The sequence below is a fragment of the Nannospalax galili genome, unplaced genomic scaffold (genome assembly GCF_000622305.1).
Source record: "Nannospalax galili isolate Female #2095 unplaced genomic scaffold, S.galili_v1.0 scaffold381, whole genome shotgun sequence".
NCBI lineage: Eukaryota > Metazoa > Chordata > Mammalia > Rodentia > Spalacidae > Nannospalax > Nannospalax galili.
In genome coordinates, this window is record NW_008347312.1 from 542,121 (window position 1) to 566,960 (window position 24,840).

Here is a 24,840-nt window from a genome sequence, read left to right on the forward strand (position 1 = left end):
GCCTCGGAGCCGGTGCCCGGCGCGGCGGGTCTCCGCAACCACGGCAACACGTGCTTCATGAACGCCACGCTGCAGTGCCTCAGCAACACCGAGCTCTTCGCCGAGTACCTAGCCCTGGGCCAGTACCGGGCGGGCCGGCCCGAGCCGTCGCCTGAGCCCGAGCAGCCCGCGGGCCATGAAGGCGAGGTCACCGAGCAGCTGGCGCACCTGGTGCGGGCGCTCTGGACGCTGGAGTACACTCCGCAGCACAGCCGCGACTTCAAGGTGAGCGCGGGGCCCCGGGGCGCCGCAGGTCCTGCAGGGACGCTGAGAGGCCCGGGGAGAAAGAGAATTCCTCCCTTCACCCATTCATGCGTGCAGCGTGTCCAGAACCCAGAACACACGCGCCCGCTCCTGTGATCGGCCCTGGGCAGGGATGTTGCCTGCAGCAAGACCCTTCCTTCGTGGACCTCGTCGTCTTGGGCTTGGGGATGGGTGGGAGAGTGCCGAGTCCGAATCCAGCAGCGTCCACCTTTCCCTAGCAGATTAGCCAGGTTCTTTGTGCTCCCGATGATCTGGTACCTACTGACAGCAAACAAGTTGGCAGGCTACTTTGAACACTATGAAGAGACCCAGTTTGGACACTTTTACACCGTTCAACCTGATGGGTAAAGTGCTTCAGCTGTGTCTAGTACCATAAATGCACAGTGCTCTTTTGTATTTATTCTTAAGTGAAAGGTATTATCTGATAGTAGTTTGAGGAAGGTAGATCATGATGTGATAGATGGTCCTTGGGCCTTGGTTTGCTGGCTGCTGGCATACCTGCCAGTGAAGTGAGAGGATGAGATTTAAGAGCAGAGGGTTGGGCTGGGCCCTGAAGGGAAGGTGGAGGGTCATTTAGGCTGCCCTGTGGAATGGAGCGCTGCTCCAAGTAGACAGGTGATTGGAGACTGTATAAGGGATACTCTGAGGTGGGATATGGGTGTGGAATAAAATAGAATGAAGTCACACAGCGAAAAAGAAATGAGTTCCTTTCATTCCGTTTGGTTTTTCATCATTTCCAGGAGGACGCCTTAATTTGATGTTTAGCCAGTTTTTAACACATCTGCTTCACCCACATATTGTACTGGCCCTCTTCTCTATTTTTTGAGACAGCATTTCACTATGTAATGCCCAGGTGACTTACCATTTGAGAGCCTCTTGACAGCCTGCTGAGTGCTGGGATTACCATCCCACTCTTCTTAAAAAATTTATTTTTATTTTATGTGTATGAGTGTTTTGCCTGCATGTATGTAAGTGCACCACAGGCATGCAGTGCCCTTGGAGACCATAAGAGGGCGTTGGATCTCTTGGAACTGGAGTTAGAGACGTCTTTCAGCCACTCTGTAAGTGCTGGCAATTGAATTTGTCTTCTGTAAGAGCAGCCAGTGCTCTTAAAGCTCTTAAACTGCTGTCTCCAGCCCTTTCCCCACCCCCCCCTTTTTTTTTTTAAATAAAGAACAAGCTTAAAGTTTAGAGGTTTTGGTAGGCAACAGTAACTAAATTTACTTATTAAGTTTTTTTTTTTTTATTGTGAATGTGTATGATGTGTGTGTGTGGTGTGTATGTATGTGTATGTGTGTCTGCTTGTGAGCCATAGCTCATATGTGGAGGTCCGAGGACAACTTTGTGGAGTCAGTTCTTTCTCTCCTGCCATCTTTGTGTGGATTCTAGGGATACAATTCAGATGGTCAAGCTTGTGTGGCAAGCAGTCTAAACTGCTGAGCCATCTTGTCAGCTCAACAGTAGCTAAATTTAATAAGGTTATGCTTTTATTGGACTTGTTCTTATTTGCCTTCTATTTATGGCAGATGGTACTGGTTTTCCATCAGTGCTATCAGGTTTCTTTCTAAAATACATTTCTTTAAGTAATGATTGGATTGCAGGGTAGAATGGTGATGTAACTGAGGAGTCTGCATTGCTTAAGGTCCTGCCTTGCCGAGGAGCAGCACTGCCATTGTCCACCCCTCCCTTTTAATCATGTTTGCTTATGTTTTATTTATATTGCTTAAAAAGAAAAAGTGGTTGCTGTTTGATCCTGAAAATTTGAATGGAAAATCTTGGCTGAGATTAGGGACTGGAAAACCAAAGAGGTTCATGTAGGAGATCTCAAAATGAGAAAGTTGGAGAACAGCTATGCTGGCGGTTGGAGGGTCCTCCCTCCTTTGCTCATAGCTACCGGGAGTGGCCTCACAATTGGAAGCTTTTGAGGCTAGAACCCGGTGTGAGGTTGTCCTTTCTTCATTGTGTCAGCATTGTGGGAACATTTCGGTTGCTTTTGGGAGGTGCTGTTCACTTCTGTAGCTGTGAGAGAGCAGGAACCGGTTAATAACTGTAGATGTGTAAAGACGGATTGTTGGACAGATTTTGGCAAAGTTGAACGCATTCTTAGAGGTCATTTCCATTGCTCACTTTTTCAGCCATTAAGCTACCAAGAGAAATGGGTCAATACTTCTAGAAGAGCGGAGACCAGAGGCATACTTTGGCAAAACCGAGACATTCTTAGAGGCCCTGTCTTTGAAATTCTAACCTTCTGATATTCAGTAGAATTGCTGTCCATTCATTCATTCACCTTTGACTGAAGGGTTGGTTACCCACCAGTTAGGAATGCATTCAGCACCAGAAAGGAAGTTCCCTAATGAGAGTGGCCTCGAAGTAGAAATGTGCACCAGGTTGGCTGGCACCAGTAGTCTGCAGGTAGGTGGTTCTGTGGTTCTTTAGAAGCTTGTCAAGTCCAGGGCCAACCAGACCATTCTGTTCCCACCCTGTTCTGAAGCCCTTATTGGCCTTTTGTTCTCATGTTGTCCCCTCATGGTGACATGTCACCCTGCATTCAGTTAGGAAGGTAGGAAGTCATTAGAGAATAAACTTTCTCCCAGAAGCCCCCTGAGCAGGTGCAGGCCTCTGCTGTCACCTCACTGACTAGACCTGTGTCAGTTGGCTGCCAGCGGGGCTGGAAGGGCTGTTTGTATTTCCTGCTTTAATAGAGGAGATGAATAAAGGAGGGCGTTGTCTCATAGGCAGCCCACCCAAGTACCTCATCTAACGTACCGGACACTTTGATTTGAGGAAGAATCTGTACCTGTTGTGAGTAGAGTCCAGCAGGACTTAGGTTCCCTAAGAGTGCTTCTTGTACTTTAACTGACATACAACTTACTTAAAATTCATAGGAGGATCTTGTTACAAAGTAAATACGGATTTGCTGGGGTGGGGGCCTCACAATCTACCTTTTTAACAAGCTCCTGGGTGATGCTGCTGCTGCTGGTTAAGGACCATACTTTGGATAATAGTAGACTCTAAGAACTATGGGAGAAAACATCACAGAAAAGAAAGGATACACAGAAATTTCCTGGGCCAGGAAGCCATAGGGGGTAGTATGCAATTGCATGTACTGTTGAGGAAACAGGCATTTAGTGGCTGGTTGCATCATTGGTGGTCTTGGTGGTACAGACCACTTGGTAGGAGCTGGTTATAAAGAGATTGGGAAGGGCTTTGTGGGCTGGTTTGGACTTCATCCTCTGGAAGCTGAGAACCAGAGCTGATATTTTAAGTAGGGGAATGATAAGATTTCCCTCTCCTCCCCCTCACCCCCTCTGTCTCCCTACTTCTCTCTGTGTGTGTCTCTGTGGAAGATTGGTCCTCCCCCCTTTTTTTCATGGGCTGTAATTTTGGGCATAAAGGAAGTTGAAGGTGGATGTGAACCTTATCCGTTCCCATCCCCTGGCCTGTCTGTGGCAGGCATGGGTACTTATTCCCATACTTACATATTCAGATGGCCCACATCAAGCCTTAGAATCCTTTTCAGTTTTGGGTTCCAGGCAGCTACTACGAACCAGCTGATTTGGAGTTGGCAGAGTAGTTAAAACCAGTTTGCTTTCTTGAGAGTCTAGAAAAGCACTCATTGTGTGAGTGTGCTCTATCATGTTAAAACTTTCCAAGTTTCTAATGCTCAGTTTTTCAGTTAGAATTCCTTCCTTCTAACCACATTGATTTGAGCTTAAGGAGCTTGCGAGTAGATGGTTTTTTGGTTTTGGATGGGCTATGGTTGTGAAAGTTGTCTTCATTTGCTGCTGGAATGATAGCAATTGGTGCACCAACCTTACTATGCTTCAAGAAACCTCTAGCTGCAGCTAGTATCCTCCTTATACATATAACTTCTCATGTTTCTAGAGCACTGGTTCTCAACCAGGGCACATACATACCTCCCACCCCCTAAGACATTTATCTGTGTCTAAGAGCCATACTTGGTTGTCACAAATGGGGTGAGGCTGCTGTTGGCATCTACTGGGTAGATTTGAGGGATTTTGTTACATTTAGTAAAATGTGTGAGACCACCCTCACCCCCTCAAGGATTTCGAGCCCTAAATGTCAGTAGTGCTGATGTTGAGGAAACGTTTATATCTCCTCAGTGCAAATTCCCCGTACTTTCCAAGTCTCCAGCTGTTTACCTTGTAACTTTGTCCTTGTGTTTGTTTCTGCAGCACTAGGGTAAAACTTGGACTTGACCCTTGTGTCAGCCACTTTCTTAGAAAACAGTGAAAGTAAATAAATCATTTTGAAATCTGGATGTTCATTCTGGGTTTTGAGGGGAAAACAGCTTGCTGCTCTTAACTTTACTAGGAGCAAGGCTGCTCAGGCTCCTATGGGTGCTTTTGATTTATAGTACTTGGTTTATAGTAATTTTGCAACAAGTAAAAAGGATGGGCCTCTTTCAAACAAGAGAAGTGAGTTGTGTAGCAGCCGTATTCAGACCATGCTCTCAAAGAACAGCTAGAAGAGAGTGATCTACAAAAGAACTGTGGAGATCCCTTCCAAGGTGGCAGTAACCAAAAACACACTTTGTCCTGCTGGCCTTATCAGCACAGCCACTCAGTAGACAGGTCTCAACGCAGCACTTGAACAGGACTAGCGGACATGCTGAGACTAGCAACATTTTTTCCCTCTGAGACTGTGCTGCTGAATTGTAGAGAAATAGGTCACCTGCAGCCAGCTTCCTATATATGCCATTGCTCCTGAAGCCCAGGACTTCCGGAAATATTCCTTGTAAAACAATCCTTTCAGACTTTTTAAATGCATGAGCTGATGCAGCTTCTTACCAACCTGAGGAAAGGGGAATGGGGAGAATTTTGTAAGAAATTGTTCAAGAAGGCTACTTGGGAGATGAAAATACAGAGGACAGTTGTAGAACTCCATGTTTGCTGGTGTTCTGGTTCATTTTGTGCTGCTGTAACAAAAGCAAATGCTGGGTGATTTCTAAACAAATGGATTTCTTACAGTTCTGGAGGGTGGGAAGCCCAAGGTTGAGGGGCCTGTATCTGGCAAGAGCCTTCTAACTCTTAACATCCCATGGCCAAAGATGGAAGGATAGAGGAGAGAGATGGGGGGAGGGGGGATGAATTTGTGTTAGAGAGTGGGTAAGAGTAGGGGAAGCTCAGAAGGAGGACAATTGACTTTTGGATTAGGAACCTACTGTGCTAATGGCATCCATCCACTCTTGAAGGCAGGACTTTTAGGCCTAGTCACATCTTAGAGGGCTCAGCATTCATGCTGGGGATTACATTTCTAGAAAGGAGCTTTGGAGGAACATATTTAAAAAATAGCAATTGACTTAAACCACACTCATCTGCTCAGTTGTGTGTTTAAAGGAGCTAGTTAAGGTGAGAGGTTGGGAATAGAGGAATTAGTGTAAAGATTATGGAACAAGGTTCTTCCCTTATCTGGTCATAAGGAAGCTATTTTGAACTACAAATGTGAGGTTCAGTAGACGAGCTGGATTGTAAGCTGAAGTGTAAGCAGAGGATTGATTCATCTTTTTATTTGCTGTCAGTAGTTTAAACTTGTACAAATTGAACTTCCCCGTTCACTCTACCACTGTGCTAGCCACTCATTAGGTATGTAGTATTTAGACAAAATGATATGGCAATTGTAAACTAAACAAAAAAGGCAGTAGGCCATATGGTCCCTTTTTCTTGGAACTTGTATTGTTACCGAGGAGGCAGATACTAACCAATGAATACTGACACATGAAGTTAAAAATTGTAAGAGCTGGGGCTGGAGAGACAGCTCAGTGGTTAAGAGCATTGGCTGCTCTTGCAGAGGACCCAGGTTTGGTTCCCAGCACCCACTTGGGAGCAAAATTAATGCAAAAAGCTGTATTATTGGAAAGATTTGGGTATATTTAGAAGTCTGACAGGCCTTTTTGCAACATAGGAAGGCAGGAAGAGAGTGGGACAGATGAGACTGGAAAGGGAGCGACGGGGCATGACAGAAAAGGGGCAGGTCACACTGAGCATTGTAGGCCAAGGTTTAGGTTTTATTCTAAGCAGAGTGGCTGTTTCTGACTTCAGTGTTCTAGCAAGTCATGTTCAAACGTGAAATGCTCATTTCTGGTGCTAAACAGAGAACAGAATGGAAGCTTGGAGACTAGTCAGTGGGCTTTTGTGATAGGCCTGGTGAAAGTGGTGGAGGGAGGAGGTAGAGGAGGCTCTGGGTTGAGATACATGTAAAGGTAGACTCTTGACAGGAATCAGAGTAACTCCAAGCTGTTTGTCTGGGACAGCTGTGTGATTGCTGACCTGTACTTATATGAGCAGAAGCAGTGGGGAGGATCAGGAGCATAGGTTAAGAGGTTATGTAGAACATGCACACGATGTCTAGGAGGATGCTGGGTGAAGTGGTCCAGAGTCCAGGAGATTGGTATTGACTGAAGTGAGAACTTGGGATCCATCATCCTGCAAATGGCATTGAAAGCTCTGAGATGTGGTGTAGACTGTGGTTTGATGATAACAAAGGCATGGACAGCGAAGGGGAAGTCAGACAACAATCCATGTTGCTGGGGAACTTCTCTGGGGAAAGGTCTGTGAAGCTGGATGGTCTGGGGATCGCAGCCTTGACTGGGAGCAGGCATCCCTAGCCCCTGCACTGCTGCAGGATGTGTAACAGAAATCCTGTTGCTGCTCTTCCCACCGTAGTCATGACAAAGATGCTGCAGAATGTCCCCTGGGAGCCAGCATTGCCCCTGCTTGTGAGCCACTGATTTGGGGGGAAGAGGAAACAAATATAGATTCTGGGGAGGGGAGAGGGGACAAATGATGAGTAGCTTTGGAAGTCTGTCACAGCAGTTAAAACTTGAAGCTGCAATCAGTAGTGATTCAGTTGAGGCATCTTGAGTTGAGACTGATTTGATAAAAACCTTAAAAAAATGGGCTTGTTGGTGAGCAAAAAACAAATCAGATGGAGGATAAATAAAGGCAGAGAGAGGGCCATGACAAGTATGACGTGAAGAAAAGGAGGAGTGACTCCAAGACATACAGTGTTAAGAGGACTTTAAGAGATGGAGTAGTCAAAGGACACTGAGGTCTCAGGCCTGGCCATTGTAGAAATAATGGGGATGTCTGATAGAAACTGAGTGGTTGGAAGAAGAGGTAGTCTATGGAGCATGAGCTGGGGGCGAAGGGTAATGCATTGAATTTGAGTATGTGAGAAGGGGACTATGAGGTATGAACCCCCAACTTGTCAGCCGGGTGTGGTGGCATACGCCTTTAATCCCAGCACTTGGGAGGCAGAGGCAGGCAGATCTCTGTGAGTTCAAGGCCAGCCTTGTCTACATAGTGAGTTCCAGGGCTTAGAAAAGGTCAGAAGCCAAGGCCAGGCCTTTGGGGAAAACCAAAATTGAGAGGACCTGTTGAAGGGGCCCTCAGGGAGGAGGAAAACCAGTCATGAAACCAGGATTACTTTATAGTTTGACTATCTGCTCTTATCCCTGAATATAGTGTAAAGCTGCAGAAATGTCAGCTCACCATGCAGTGGCTCACACCTGTAAATCCAGTAACTCCAGCACTCTGTAGGCTGAAGCAGAAGGATTGTTGTGAGTTCAGGGCTTTCTGGGCTACACTGTCAAATAAACCAACAAAAAACAAAATAACAACATACAGAAAACCCCAGTCAAATTCAGATTGGTATTTGTAGAACCACCGATGAGGATTTAAGCCCAAAGACCAATGCGAATGAGGAAAGGAGTGAGGTCTGTGCCCTGAAGGAGCTGGGGGTGTGGAAGGGGAATGGGGGTTAGTAAAGAAATGATTGCAATAGGGTATCTGGAGTGCTGGGACAGAGTTAGGGACTGAAGTGTGGGTAAGCCCTGGTGGTGATCACATGGTAGAGGAATGTGGGACTCAGGAGACAGCACCTTGACTGTGGGAAACTTTTAGGTGAATGAGGGAAGGAGGGAAAGCCCCTGAAGGGCAGAAAAACCCATCAAGTACAAAGATTTGGACTTTGGATAACGTGGCTTAACTCAGGACATGTCAAGGCATAGTGTGGTTGTAGTTTAAGGGTAGAGTAGTGGCTAGGGAGGGGACTCACTGAGTTGGCTTGGACAGGACTGCATCTGGGAGTCCTTGTGTCAGAGAGTAACATCCTCTTAGCAGCCACCTTTGAATCTTAGACAGGCTTTTAGGATTGTCTTTTTCTTTTATGTTTAAAAGAATGACCCCTCATAGACTTGTGTGGTTGTAGTTTAAGGGTAGAGTAGTGGCTAGGGAGGGGACTCACTGAGTTGGCTTGGACAGGACTGCATCTGGGAGTCCTTGTGTCAGAGAGTAACATCCTCTTAGCAGCCACCTTTGAATCTTAGACAGGCTGTTAGGATTGTCTTTTTCTTTTATATTTAAAAGAATGATCCCTCATAGCCTTGGGGACATTAGGATGGATGTGATGATAATGAGAGAGGGACAGGGGTAGATCCAAGCTCAGGGAGTGTAGTGTATTTTATAGCTCCACTGGAACTGGCCAAATTTGAGAAATGGAGATAGCTTAGAACTTTTTAAACATGACAAATTTGTAGTAGTTCATGAGGGGAAACATATAAATGCCTAAATCCAAGGTTTTTAAAAGATACCTTCTAGGCTTGGATGTGGTGCTGCAGGCCTGTATAATCCCAGCACTTAGGAGGCACAGGCAGAGGCATTTTTGAGTTTGAGGCTGGCCTGGGGCTACATGTCAAGAACCTGTCAAAGGAGTACAAAAACCCAAAACAAACCCTAAAACACTAGGAAAGCAAAACAACAATATAATCAAAGTCTTTTCAACCAGCAACATAAATTAGTACTAAATCTATTTGTTTTCACCTAGTTTAGTTCTTTACACATAAGTTAGAGCTTCAAGTGAACTTGGAGCAGTGTAATAACATCAGGGCAGTCTTAACACCCTGCCCTCACCCTGTCCTGAAATGTTATTGTACTCCTTTTTCTTTCTTTTTATTTATTTTATTTTATTTTTATTTTTTTAGTCAGGGTCTTACTTTGTAGTTCAAGCTGGCCTCCAACTTGCTACCATCCTTCCTTTATTCCCAAAGGCTGGGTTACAGGTATATGCCACAATATCTGGCTTATTTGTATTTTTTAAAATTTGTTTTTACTGAGTTTTTGTGTATTTTATACAGAATATATCAAACAATCTTAATCATCTTTATACCCCTGTCCCCACCAGCACCCTCCCATGGCCCCCTCACTGGAACCCATATACTCTATTATCCGTGTTAAGGCCCACTGCATCAAGTCAGTGACCCCAGCTGTTCCCCAGTGCAAGTCCATCCACTGAGGTCTAGTCATACTATCTAGAGTTTCTTGTTTTAGGAAGCTCAGCTCTTCCTCACCTAGCACTAATCAGTTGCCAGTGTTTCTTCAGCTAAGATTTGGGTCTGCAGTTCATTTCTGGGTTTTTGTCTGAGTTTGCTTTGGGCTTTTGTATGTTGACACCATTGCCATAGAGTAATATGAGCAGGGTCCCAGGAGCTTGTAAGACTCTGTTTCCATATGGTCATTATCTGTACTTAGCCACATAGTTTACATATCTCTTACCATCCTAGTCATTTGTCTGTTTTTGAGACAGATGGGCGGTTAAGTTTGATCCTGAGCCAACTATGTAGTGGGGACTGTCCTGTTCTGAATGCCTGATCTCGTTTCCACCCCCAAGTGTTTGGATTATGACCATAAATTACCACACCTGGCTTGGCTTGAGGTTTCTGTTGTTGTTGTTGTTGTTGTTGTTGTTGTTTTCGGTCTTCTTGAGACAGGGTCTCCCTATAGCTCCAGCTGGCCTAGAGCTTGTTGTGTAGACTAGGCTGGCCTCAATCTCACAGCGATTTGTCTACCTCTGCCTCCCAAGTACCGAGGTTAAAGGTGTTTCTGGCTATGGATTAAGAATTTTTAATGTAATTTATAAAACAATTTTCTGGGTTATAAGTAGCATTCATAATACTTTTTCATGATATACATGGTATTAGCATATTGCTAAGTGATCATTTACTCCTCTTTTATTGGACATTTTCTTCCCTTCTTTATAATAATGATCATGAATCACATACATACCTCTTTGCTTTGTTGAATTGTTTCTTTAGAAAAAATTTGTAGACACGTCCTGAGAGCCTCAAAACTTCTGGAGATCTTTTTGACTTACATGCTTTTCTGCTATTTTTCAAAAGCAAGAAATTACAGAAGTGATAGTGCTGGTTTGGTCTTTATCATTGGCTTGCCCAGTGAGTGGTGCATGTTGGGTACTCAGATACCACTTGTAGAATAAGTTGTTTTATGACTGAAATTAGATGTATTAATTCCTGACTCATTTGCCTCTTATATTTAAAATATTTTACTGAGGTAAAATTTCTATTAATTTCCATTTTTGTTTTTGAGCATACAATCCAGCAGCCTTAAGTACATTCACAGTGTTTTATAGACATCTGTACTGTCCATGCCAAGAACTCTTGCATCGTCTGGTAACCATGTGTTTAATGGTGATTCCTCTTTGCTTCCTAGTAACCTGCTGTTCTGCTTTCGGTGACCACGAATTTGCCTATCCTAGGTACTGCCTCTAAATGGAATTGTATGCACTGTTCACAAAATCTTTTTATATCTTTTTTCATTAAGTACAAGCTTTTAAAGTTCATTTATATTGTAACATACCTGAATTTTACTGTTTTTGTGGTTGACTAACTTTCCATATTATGGGCATATAACATTTTGTTTGTCTGTCTCTCAGTAGACATTTAAGGCTGTTTCCCCCTTTGACCGTGGTGAAGAATGATCCTGTGAGCACTGGTTTCTAGGTGTCTGAGTCTGTTTTCAATTCTTTTAAACTTTCTTTTAAAAGCATATTTGTTTGTGTACTTTTGATTGTGTTTAACTTTTTGAAGAACTGTTAGACTATCTTCTAGTGACTACATTATTTTACATTCCCTCCATCCAAACATGAGAGTTAGTTTCTTGATATCCTTGACAGCACTTGGTATTTTCATGCATTAAAAAAGAATAGCCTTCCTTAGTGGATGTGATATCCTGTTGTAGTTTTTATTTATATTTCCCTGATGACTGATGGTATTGGCTGTCTTTTGAAGTGCATGTAGGTGATTTATAGATTGGAGGAATTTTTGTTCAAGTCTTTTTGCCCATTTTTGACTTGTGTTTTTGTTGAGTTTATGATTTCTTTATATATTCTAGATGTTAACCATTTATCAGTGGTATGACTAACAGATATTCCTGTTCTCTCGACTGTCATTTCATTTTCTTGACAGCATCTTTTGATATGCAAATTTTTTACTTTCAGTTAATTACATTTTTCATCTCTCTCTCTCTCTCTCTCTCTCTCTCTCTCTCGTATATGTTATCATAGCCAAGAAATCATTGTCATTTCTAATGCCATGAAGTTTCCCCTTTATGTTATTGTAACAATTTTATAGTTTTATTTTTATATTTAAATTTGAATTCATTTTGAATTAGTTAATATAGATACTATATGGTAAGGGTCCACTTTATCCTTTTGCCTGTGACTTTCTAGGCCCGTAGTTGAAAAGGCTGTCTTATCCTCACACCTTGCTACCCTTGTCAGAAATCATGAGTCTGAGCTCTGCTCTTTTCTACTGGCCTGTGTGTCTGTCTTAATGCCAGTGCCATTTGCTTTTGATTACTGTAGTTGCATAGTCAGTTTGAAGATGAAGTGTGATACCTCCACTTTTATCCTTTTCAACATGCTTTTGGCTTCAGATTCTTGATATTCTGTATGAATTTAAAGAATTCTGTTTTGATAGAATTTTGATAGGATTGCATTCAGTCTGTAGATTGCTTTGGGCAGCAGTATCATGTTTTTCTAAAAAATTTTTACTGAGCTTTTGTACATTAAATGCAACTGTTCTTAATCATATTTAGACCCCCCCTGTCCATATCTGCCCCCCCTTATGTATTTTGCCATACATGTTAAGTCTCATCCAGTCAAGCATTTGTACCCAGATGTCCTTCAGTGCAAATTCATCCACTGGAGTCTAGTCAGCCCATCTAGAGATCGTAAGTAAGGTCTACTCTCCCTCACTCAGTAGTAATCAGTCTCCAGTAGTTCTCAGTCTGGGGCTGACCCGCCATCCATTTCTCTTGCTCCACTCTGGGCCCTTGTCTGATTGAGTTGGCATGGGTCCTGTGCTTGTTGCTACCATTGCCACAAGTTCATATGTTCAAGTTTCCAGTGACCTGAAAACCTCTGATTCCTTGTGTTCATGAACCAGCCCTGGTTCTTACAATCATTCTTCCCCCTCTTCCGTGGTCCCTGAGCCATGGGTGGGTGAGGTTTAATATAGGGGTCCTATCCAGGGGACACATACTCTGCAGTCTCTTACTCTTTAAAACTTGGCCAGTTGTGGCCTTCTGTGTGTATTGTACTTTGCTGTATAAGGAGGCTTCATTGGTGAGAGTTGAGGGATGCATTAGTTTTCTCTCTATCCCTTGTTCTGCTATGTTCCATGAACCTTAGGTGCAGAGGTTCAGCTGTAGATGTGTCACCTAGGACTGGGCATTGCTCAAGTATATATTCTCTGTGTCTGACCAGTTGTGGAATTCTGCAGTAGCCTCCATCTGTTGCAAAAAGAAACTTCTTTGATGAGTGGTACATGGTATGCTTGTCTGTAATTATAAGGATCCTTATTTAGCATATGATAAGAAATTTCATTTGTCTAGAGATATGGCAGGGTTTTCTCTAGGATCTATGTCCTCTCCAGCCATGTGGCTGAGTTTACAGTGCCACCCATGCGTTTGCTCCCATTGAGAGGGCTTTAAGTCCAAGTAGATAGCTGTTGATTACCTCCCAGACAACAGTGCCTCTACTACACCAATAGAGGTAGGTTGCTGTGCTGGTCGTTATAGTTATTAGGCTTTAGGGCTGGGTTGGATCATTGATTTTTTTTCTCCCTTAGCAACTTGCATATTATAATCTAGCATTATGAGAGCTAAACTTCAGGTCGAAGGCTACAGGTCATTTCCTGCTCCATTACTCCAAGTCCTGTATCTGAAGTATGTCCTATCTTCAGCAGTAGGGTCTTATCTTCAGCTCTGGGAGATAACTAACAGCTTTGGCAATAACCTGTGTTATTTTGGGAGTCTCTTGGACCACTATCACCAAGGCCTCCCTTTGAGTAATATCATCTTAATGATACTTTTCTAGTCAATACTCATGGGATGCTTTTCTAACTATTTAGACTTTTTTTTTGTTTATTTTAGTTGTGTTTTGTATTTTCAGTGCAGTTTTTTTCCTCCTCGATTAAATATGTTTCTAAGTATTTTATTCTCAATGATGCTGTTGTAAATGGAATAGCTTTTTCTGGTTTTGGGGATGGAACTCAGGGCCTTGTCTATGCTAAGCATGTACTCTGCCCATGAACTACATGCTTAACTGTGTAAGTGGAATTGCTAAGCTTTTTCTTGGATTGTTAATTGCTAATGGATAAAAATATCCAGTTGACGTTGGCATATTGATTCTATATCCTGCCTCTCTGCTAAGTTATCTTATTAGATATAGCAGATTTTTCTGATATCTTTAGTTTTCTACATAAAAGGTGATGTCATTTGTGAGCAGAGAGAGATTTTACTTCTTTCCAATTTTATGTTTACTTTCTCACTTTATTGCTCTGGCTAGAGCCTCAGTGCTATGTTGAACAGAAGTGGTACATGTGTACATCCTTGTCTTTCTTCTTGGGCTTGAGGAGAAACTTTTGGGCTTTCACCATTGAGTATGGGAGCAGCTGTGTGCTTCTATGTGTGTGTAGGGGAGACTTTATCATGCTGAAGTGATCTCTTCCAAGTTTGTTAGTTTCAAGTTTGTTAGTTTTTTTTTTTTTTTTAATTCATGTGTTCAGTTTTGTCAAATGCTTCTCTGTGCTAATTTGAGATGATTCTGCTTTTCCCCCAATCCTTCATTCTGTTACTGTTTGGTATTTTACATTGTTTGATTGTTATTATGCTGAGCCCTCCTTGCATTACAGGAATGACTCCTATTTGGTTATACAATGTCAACTTGAGGTTTGATACTTCTTTCCTCTATGTTCTAAAATGTTTCTTTGGTAATTTGCAATTGACTTGGTGCTCGTGTAAAGTGGGGTTTATTCTGAGGTGTGCTTTTTCCCATTGTGCATGTTGTGGTGAGTAGTTGAGAATGTGGCCTGGGGAGTCAGGTGGCCTGGGTTCTAATCCTGCTGCTCCACTTACCTTGGGCATTATGTTTCTGACTTCATTTCCTCATCTGTAGAGTGAAGAGTAGAGTATATCCACTTCGTAAGTCTGTTTTGGAATAGGTGAGAGAAGAACTTGGCAAAGGGCCTGGCACTCTGTCATGCTCAGCCAGTGTTAACTGATGTTACTGTTGCCACCCAACTTTATTGTCCCCCTGCTTCTGTATAGGAAGTTTCTTTAGAGTTTGATGATATATTTATGAATTTTGTTCTGTTGGTACCAAATATTGCTTATTTTTTTTCATGCTATTCTTTAACAGTACCCTAAGTTTAGGTCATTTTGCCAGGCTAAAAAGTAATTCTGTGTTAATTTTAATGTTAAATAACTAAATTAAATTGGGGTCAGTAACCATGCCTACAGAATGCCTGCCTACCATTGATAAAATCAGTAGCCTTCAACAAAACATGAACAAGTAATGATACGTGAGAAAACCTCAGTCACCTGATAACTGAGGAGGAAATGGAGGTATTTAAAAAACTGCCTGTTCTGCAAAGGATAACAGGATTAAATTACTTTATTCATACATCCATCCAAGGATCAGACAATCTGTATGTTGTATGAACTGTTTAAAAACAGAGAAACTCATCTCAGAGAAAAGCAAATTCAGATTTCTGAACTTGTTTTTTTGGGCTAGTCCCTTGTGGGTGGAAATCGTGTCTTCTGCAGCACCAAGTTCCAGCTCCTGGTTTGGGGGTATGTACACTGTTGGTGAAGCCAAGGATCATGCTGGTGGACTTGTCAGGCCTCATCTGAGGTTTTAAGCTTTCAGAGAGCAGGGGAGAAATCAGGAGATGGAGTGATGGGCCTCAGTGCACAGGACTTTATGAGCAAATAAAATAATAGACTGAGTTACTATGCAGAATAGTGTAGTTCTGTCATTGGACTCCCTTAATCAGTCTTGTAATGCAGGGGAGTTTCAGACCCTTCACAGACGGAGCAATATTTAGTTCTTTTCTTTTCCTTTCCTTGCCTCTTCTTTCTCGATTTTGAACATCCATGAAATGTGCACTGGAAGCTGTGCCGACAGTCCTGTGGCTTTATGGGGAAGAATGGAGGAGGAGAGGAAAATAATGTTGAGGGCTCTTGAGTCAAGTTGTCTTGGGGTGGCACTTTTCAAGACTGGGAAATCAAAGTGGAAAATGATTTTGGAGGAGAATGGGTAAGTTCAGTTGTTTTTGAACATTGGAAACCTAGAAGAAAACTTTTTAATATTGTATTCGATGATTGCTGCAATTTTAGGAGCTGACCCATGTAAATTTTGACTATGCATGGAGCCACCTTAAGCCAATACACAGTTGTAATAACAGAGTTGCTCATTTTCAGTTGTTTTATATTTTCCCTTGTGTGCTTAAAGCTTTTGCTTTACTCTGGCACTTCTGTTTTGATATTAATTGTGTGGTTTGATGGATTTTCCCTGTCCCTTTATATCCTTGTCACAATGATGGGCTACTAAATGGGGCAGTGTTCTCTGTTTGTGTAGTTCCCCACAGCTGTTTCCTATAGTAAAAACTCTGGAAAACAATGGCCTCATAGTTTCCACCCCCCCAACAAAACACCAAACAAAAAACCCCAACCTCCTTTCAGTATGCAGTATTGGAAAGAAAACATTGAAAATTGAATAAAGTCTATCCTCTGTTGTTTCTTCAAAAATATTCTTGTTTGGTCTGTTATTAATTGTTCATTGGCTGTTCTTCAAATGACTTTTTGTTGTTGTTTAACAAACATTTTTTTTTTCAGCAAGCACATGGGTTATCTTGAGTCTTTTGTCGGCCTGTGATTGTTCCTTGTCTATGTAGAAGCTGTTCTGTGCCCCACACTGGCAGTTCCTAGAGGAATTGGCCAGTCACTGAGCATCTGTTGCTTCTTCCCTTCAGTGGTCAAGTTCAGATGGCAGCAAACAGTGTGTCCATAAACAAACAGTTCTTGCTTTAGAAGATTCTGAGGGACTGCTCAGACAATGCCTTTGTTGGTATCTGCTCCTGCTAAAAGAAGCTTTGAAACTTATCACTGGATCAATATATTTTTTGACTCTAACTCTTGGCATTCTAGTCTTTAAGAATAAGGCAGATCCTGCTGATTTGGGGAAAGAATTAAGAAATAACAGTCATGGAAATATTCTTTTTTTGTGTGTAGAGCCAGATTATATACAAAATGACTTCATGTTCAGTTTGTAATTTTTACAACAGCTCTGAGAAAGAGGCCTTGTTGACATTCCATTCTTAAACATTTTTAGATATTGGGGTTCCATGCTAGTAAGCCGCAGAGCTAGGACAGCAGTCCTACAGGGTTTCGGTGAGGATTGAGTGAGAAGGAGTAAGGAAGAGTTTAGTATGGCACCTGGTGCCTAATAAATGGCCATGAATGGGTGGTGGGAGGGCAGGTCCTTGCTCTCAGATAAGGTCACTTGAACACCCTTCCTTTGTCTCCACATAATCAAAAGTGCAGAGAGCAAAGCAGGCTGCTGGTGTAGCTCTTCATGCCTGTATGGTCCCGTGACATTCTTGTGCATCAGATGCCTCCACTGCTGTACTTGCATTGCTGAGTTGCTTTAGTCCTGGAGTGATCTAGTAACCCTGCAGGTTTCCAGGGTCCCAACATTTTTTGCTAGCAGATTAGATAGGTTCCAGCAATACTGATTGGATTTGTAAATATCCTGAAACATATTGCTTTGACTTATAGAAGACATGAAAATCTTTGAAGTTATGGTAGAAATTGAATAGAATCCTGTATTTGTATTAGGGTCCCCGAATGAGCTACCTCATGGTTTACATGTGAAGGACCCTGGGTATGTAACTGACATGAAGCTTAGGCTGATAGAGCTGCCAGATATGTGTACAGTTTTTTTTTTCCGCTTTCAAAAGTGTGTCATGATCTGGAGAGGGTATGGTATTGGTCCAGTCAGACCATACCTAAAGCTTCATGTCTCACTGTGGGAGCCTAGGGCAGTGTGTAATTCAGGGCTGACATACTGCTCCATTTCTCGAGGTGGTGGTGGAGTAGCGGGGAATAGAGATCTGGCCTGGGGAAGGTGTCTTTCAGTAAGAGTGAGGGAGTTACTCTGAGAGAAAGCACATAATGCCAGGCTGTTGTGGCCTCATTGTGTCTCAGTTACATAATTGCAATGGTTTTCCTGGCTGTCTCATGTCTAAACTTTGCCACTGCCAATTGCTAGTTTTTAATACTTCCATATTAGATGTCTTTGAGCTTACCTGTAATTACATCTCAAAAACCATTACTGTTTTTCCTATTATGTGCAGAATACGCTATGCATTTCTCAGTTTGGCATTTAAGCTTCCTCTTGATGCAATCCCTTCTCCTTACCCTGGGGAGTTAGTGGAACACTGGGAAAGGGCTGAAGAGTGGGGAATGTGATATGGATCATGAGATGTTTGGCAAGGAACTTTTTCTCTTAGGAGTTTCCCTTATGAGACTGAGTAATAATAATGTTTTCTTGTTGGATATGGTGATTGACTCTCTTAATTCTGGCTTTGGAAGATTGAGATGGGGTTATCACTGTGAGTTTGAGGCTAGTCTGGGTTACAGAGTGAGTCCAGGTCAGCTTGGATTAGAGTGAGACCCTGCCTCAAATGGAAAAATGAAAGTTTTCTTTGTAAAATTCATACCAGGAACAGGTAACATGTGCCTGTCTCCTACCTTTGCCAGTTACTGATTTGTGGCTGATCTTACTCATTTGTAAGCTTACCTTTCTTCTCACTGGACTCTGAAGCAAATTCCAGCCATGTTTGCTCCCTCTCTCTCTCTCTCTCTCTCTCTCTCTGTATGTGTATGTGTATGTGCATGTGCATGTGTGTATGTGTTTCTGTCTTCCTAGGAACCAGCTTTTGCTTTCTACCCAGTGGTAAACCAGGGTGGCCTACAGAGGCCCCTGGTGGGTACATGTATAGTTCTATTTTCTCCTTCCCTCATTTTACTCTGATGTTAGCAGCTGCCACCCCCTCCCCCCAGTGATAAGGTCCACAGATTGATTTGGATTTCAGATTAATAAGGACAGAAAACTTTGGTTTAAAGTTTGTTGAGTTTTTCCTTTTCAAAACATTTATTGAGATACCAGTACTTTCAAATTGTATATACCTAAGGTGTGCAGTTTTAAAAACTGAAACACTTGTGACGCTCTATGGTAGGAATAGGTAATAATTTCTTAGACATTAGATGGTTTTTCCAGTTATTCTCTTTTGAGGTTTCACTGTTTAATATTATTATACTTCCCTTATGATGGTTGACCCTTTTGCTGATTCAGGCATGAGTGTTTGCTTTTTAATTCTAAACTAGGATTTCTCACCTTCCTTTAAAGAAGAAAAAGAAAAAGAAGAAAAACTTTGTTGTACTGTAGTTGGGAAGAATTGTGGATTGTATTGAGAAATAATGAGGCCAAAAAGAGTCCACTTTTGAGTTACTTATTTGATTAGATACATAAACACAGTATGGTGACCGAACTGACATTAAATTTGGAGTCAGCTAGACTTGGCCACTCAGTGTGCAGAGGACAGTGGGGATTAATCTCTATTAGCAGAGCAGCTTGAACATTGTAAGGTGAAGAGCTCTTCCCTGACAGGACCTGATGATAGAGAGAGGTCCATGCCGGAACTTTGTTTCTTGTTTGCTTCCCTCAGCATCCTGGGACATCAGGGCAGGATAGAAGTCTTCATATGCTGCCACTTGGTCCTCCTAAATAGTCGGAATTCCTCCTTACTCCTAAATAGTAGTATCTCTATTAGATAACTGCATTTTTGTTTCTTGGCTCCATTTCTTTCATGTGTTTATTCATTCATTTGTTTCATTCATTCATTCGTTCATTCATTCATTCGTTCATGTATATGTGTGCATGTGTACTTGCATGTGGAGGTCAGAGGACAACTTTGTGGCATCAGTTCTCTTCTTCAGTAGGTAAGTTTCAGGGATTGAATTCAGGTTGTAAGGCCTGCGTGGCAAATAGCTATACTTGATGAGCTATCTTGCCAGCCCTCTAGGGTATATTATAGGAAGAATGTAATTTACAATAAAACAAATGGGTAAAGACTTTTTTTTTTTTTTAACTAACAACCTTCCAGAAGCCTCTGAGTTAGTACAGCTGCGGCTGAGTCTCACCTGTGTTTTTGTCTGCATGGAAAATTGTCATTCAGTATGAAGAAACCCAAGCCCTGCATGATTCTCAGTTGTAATAAGGAAAAAAACGTTATTTATTGAAGGAGAAAGAGGTGCAGAAATGCTTTAAGGCTTTTAAAAATCAGACGAGCGTGAGATGATTTAATTTTGGACAGGCTACTTCACGTCTCAAGTTTTTTTCTCTTGGGAGCACTGATAACTTTAACATGGAAAATTTCTTGAAGGTGAATTTTGTAGGAAATAACACCTATAAATCATTAGTTTAATGCCTAATACAGTACAAGCACTCAAATAAATCTTTGTTTTTGTTGAATTTTAGACAGGTTCTCTCTATGTAGCCCTGGCTGGCCTGGAACTCTCTATGTGGACCATGCTGGTCTAGAACTCAAAGAAATCTGCCTGCCTCTGCCTCCCTAGTGCTGGGACTATGCCACCATGCCCAGTGTACTCAGTAAATCTTAACTGTTATTATTGCCCCTTGTCATAATTGGTAGAATGCTGTTTTGACAGGAAGCTTCTCATAAACTTTGGTGCTTTTGAAAGTGTAATCCAGAGCTTTTCTAGCTGATGATATTTGGTCTCAGTCTGCCTCCACATTAGAGGTGGAATCATTAAAAAAAAAAAAATCACACTGGGGCTGGAGAGACGGCTCAGTGGTTAAGAGCACTGACTGCTCTTGCAGAGGACCCAAGTTCGAATCCCGGCACCCACATAGTGGCTATGAACAGTCCTTAACTCCAGTTCCAGGGGAATCCAACGCCCTCTTCTGACCTCTGCGGCATTGCGCAACACAGGTGCACTCACATCCATGCAGGCAATACACTCATACATATAAAATAAAAATAAGAAAATTAAAAAAAAAATCACACTTGGACAAAAATGTGGAGTGTTAAAGCTCTACTATAAGCTACTTAAGTCCCGCCTCTGGGCTGCTGTCAGACATGGGCTTTGTTTTTGTTTCCCACGTGGTTCTGACATGCAGCCACGGTTGAGAACCAGTGCTTTTAGATATGTTCTCCTTTTTTTCTCCCTGTTTTCAGGATTATGTATCATCACAAAATGAGTCTTTTCATAGTTTTGAAAACTTACATAATACTATCTGCATAATTTTGGAGTTTATAAAATGCCTTTATGATCTCATTAAAATGGTAAATTCTTTCATCATCATCCCCATTTTGCAGAAAAGAGAGCTGAGCGTAGTGAAAACATGCATTAAGTAAAAGGTGGATGTGGACACAGATATTCCTTAGAGAGTTTCCATTTCTAATGCACTTCAAGCAGAAACTTGTAGCCGTGTTCAAATACTTGCAAGTCTTCTGGTGCCACTGTGTTTTCTGCTTGTGAAGCTTTGTGATCTGTTGGGAAAGCTTTGCTAGTTGTGCATCTGGCTGTACTGCTGGAAGATAGTCTGTATGTACCCTGGCTCTTGACCATGCTTCCATTCTTAATCTTGTGGTTTCACATACTGGTTATAATTTCTTGAAATGTAACCATTATGTAACCTCCCATTTTTCCAGCTTTTTCTTTTAGGTTAAGGAGCATTCCTTTTGCTAGTCTTCAACGATGAGTCTGCCACCAAGGCTTTGGAGTACTAAAGAGTTTGTTTAAAATCGGAAGTTAATCTTACAGCACTGCACATCTTTGCCACAGTTCTGTTTGGTTCCTGAGATTGGATCTTGAGAACTCAAGAGACACAAACTTGAATAACCCTGTGATAGGCCCTTCTGTTGAGAAGAATGGAGCACTGTACCGGGAATAACAGGGTATCTCTGTTTAAATGTAATCCCAGTGTCCCCTGGGGCCTTCCCCACCATTCTCAAAAGGTGTCTTCTCATCCTGTATGGAACTTCTTTCCATTTTTTTCTGCTCCCACCAGGGTCCCTGTTTATCCCCGTTTCATCCTGCAGAGGGAGGAGAGTGAACAAGTAAGTTGGAGATTAGGGTCAGGGCACTTGACTTCCTCTGGCCTCTTTACATGCAGGTACACATACATGCACATAAGCTATGCACACATATACCATACGTACACCTATACACACATGTACACAAACTCGGATCTTGGAACATTTCAGACTTGAGTTTTAGACTAGGAATGCTCATCCTGTATACTTGTCCTTTTGAATTTTTTTTAAAGCATTAATTTTGTGTATGTGTAGGTCAGAAGACAACTAGTGAGTCTGTTCACATGGGTCATGGGGATCGAACTAGGGTTGTCAGGCTTGGCTGAAGGAGCCTTTACCTGCTGACTTTTTTTTTTTTTAAAAACCCTCGATCACTAGAAGTAAATTTCACATTCCTTCTGGTAAAGGTTGATAGTGACTAAGTTTGCTGAGTCTTAGAAACTGCTTTCTCCCTGGAAGAGTAGCCCAACTCCTGATGAGTCATGTCAGACCAATAATGTCATATCTGTTCTGGGAGGAAGTTACCAATGGTCATCACTGTGTTGGCTTCTTGGGTGACCAGTCAGTGTCTTCTCTGGAGCCTGAGATGTTGCTGCCTGTTCATAGGGTTCTATGGTGTGTTTGGAGGTGTAGCTCTGGCTGTATACTTTTTTTTTTTCTGGACTATGTTTTTAATTTGTTCATTTTGTTTAAGGGAGAAACAGTATTCTTTATTTAAAAGATAAAGAGAAATGTTATGAAATATAGCACCTTGAAGTTGTCTTGATTTCCCTTTACTAAGTATATGCTAAAGATCATCAACTGTAAGTCAAATGGAGCAGTGGTCAAGGTTCCTTATAGTAGAATATGTAAGATTTTAAGCTAATAGACTCAGTTTAATAGTTTTACAAGCAGAACTATCCAGATTCTATAAAACAGGCACAAGAGGGACTCTGGAGAGCTTGCTTAGTGGTTAAGAGCACTAACTGTTCTTGCAGATGACCTGAGTTCAATTTTCCAGAACCCACTTGGTGAACTAATAACTGTCCATAACTCCATTTCCAGGGGATATGACGTCCTCTTCTGACCTCTGTGGGCATTGCATGACATGGGTGCAATTATATACATGCAGACAACACATGCATATAAAATAATAATAATAAATTAAAAACAGACACAAGTGTATGAGGTTAAGAAAGGCTCACATTTTTCACAGAAGCAACATACTTACATGATTTCAATGTTTAAATATATGCTATTTTTCAGATAATAGTGATAATCAGCTTTTTAAAATTTTCTGAAATACAGAATAAGGTTAGGGTATCAAATAAATTAAGGGCATCTAAAAATAAAATAGTGAAGAAACAAAAATCTTAAAAGACAAACCAAACAGGTCAACTATGACTCAAAACATAACAAAATCACTTGCCAGGGCTGTATACAGGGGCAGAGGAACTTGAAAGTTTGGGCCATCCGGTTCTTACCTGCTCCCTCATGCAGTGAACGAGATGTTCTGGGTTCCTGAGTTGCCCTGTATACCAGTGCCTGGTGGCATATAGGTACCCTGACTCCCACCGACATTTCCTGAGGCACACACTAAAGAACTGCCTATCCTGTACTCTTTTTTGTCTGGGAAAGAGGCAAGGTGATAGTCCCGTTTCCCCATGAAGAAATCAGCATTGTGAGGGTCTAAAAGAGGTAGATAGAAGTTTATGTTTTTGTGGTTACATTTTCCATTTGTTTCTTTAGTTTCTATGGTTTGTGATATGGTGGTTTAGGGTGGGGTTGACCCAGGGAAGATTTTGTCCTAGTTTGTACAAGTCCAGTTGCCTGTTTAATCTTGCTCAGCAACAATCTTGCTAAACAGCCTAGCACAGTATCTTAGAATGTAGTGATGGGTGAGTAATTCTGGATGAATTGAAGTGATAGTGGTAAGAAGCATAAATAAACTTAATGCAATCCTGATAAAGAATTAAATATTGACCTTACCCTAAAATTTCAGTGGATGCTGTGTGTAAAATATCTGCATTGATATGTAATGAAGATTCTGGTTTCACCTCTTTCTGGGGTGAACCCACTGATAACTCCATCTTCATTGGAAAGAGATAAGACTTTTTCAGAACAGAAGCCGACTGTGCTTCTGGAGGTACCCAACTGAATGCTGTGAGAGTTGCTATTTTCCCTGCCATACCAAAGACTTCCTCTTGGCATTGCCCCCTGCTTCCCCCACAAAGCAAAACATGCAAAGCAAACTGGTAGAAACCATTCTCTGTCTTCCTGTCTACAGTTCAGCTTGCCTGGTCAAGCCTAGGACCTCGGCTTTCTTTTCTCTCTACCTTCTTTCTCTTGAAGGCCAAGTTCTCTACTTTTGAATCCCTCCACTTGGAGGTGAAGAATTGTCTTCATTCATATCTCTCTTCTTTCTTTCTTTCTTTCTTTCTTTCTTTCTTTCTTTCTTTCTTTCTTTCTTTCTTTCTTTCTTTCTTCTTTTTTTACTTTAAAAAAACTGAGAATTTCATACATGCATATAAGGTATTTTGATCAAATCCATGCCCACTCTCCCCTCCAACACCTCCCATATTTTCCCATCACTTTTTCTGACAACTCCTTTCCTTCCTTCCTTCCTTTGGCTTTTTGCTACTCTAACATTACCCCTCTGAAGAGGTATCCTTAAGATCTTTCAGGGATTAGATAAGAGCTCCCAAATATTTTTGTCATTTTTGGTCTTTGGAACAGAGTATGTTGCTAAGAGGCCCACGGACATTCTGACTTTTACCCAAGAAACTGGCTACTTTTCTTTGGGGTCCTTTTTACCCTAACTGCCTAGCCAATTACAGGGTCTCCCTGTAGCCCCACTACTCACTATGTAGACCAGGCTGGCCTTGAACTCACAGAGATCTGCCTGCCTCTGCCTCCTGGGATTAAAGGTGTATGCCACCACGCCCAGCCTACTACCTCTTATTCTTACCACACCATTCTCTGAAGAGGTTACCCAAATTGCTGATAGGGAATTGGGATGCCGCTTTGGCTTCTTCCATGCTGAACAGGGATTCAGGGTGAGGGCAATTGGGGTACCCCTTCAGTGGGTCTATCTAAAGGACTCCCAAATTGCATAACTCTTATCTGTAGGGAGAAAAGAAAGTCCTTGACTGGTGAATAGGGGATGTGAAGGAGAAGTAAAGGCAAGAGTAATTAGCATTACAAGTTCTAGACAGGGAACTAAAAAAAAGTCAGAACAGGGCAAATTTCAAATGTTCATATCAGAGTCCATT

The 24,840-nt window shown here is 41.9% G+C and overlaps 1 protein-coding gene across 1 annotated transcript in view; it reads left to right on the plus strand.

Moving 5' to 3' along the window:
• Positions 1 to 6: 6 nt before the first annotated feature.
• Positions 7 to 24,840, plus strand: part of Usp31 (ubiquitin specific peptidase 31) — a 66,477-nt gene continuing 41,643 nt past the window's right edge. The window contains exon 1 of the mRNA XM_008843821.3: positions 7 to 264. Within this exon, the coding sequence (XP_008842043.1) occupies positions 58 to 264 (207 nt within the window). The 5' untranslated portion in view covers positions 7 to 57. The remainder of the gene's footprint in view (positions 265 to 24,840) is intronic.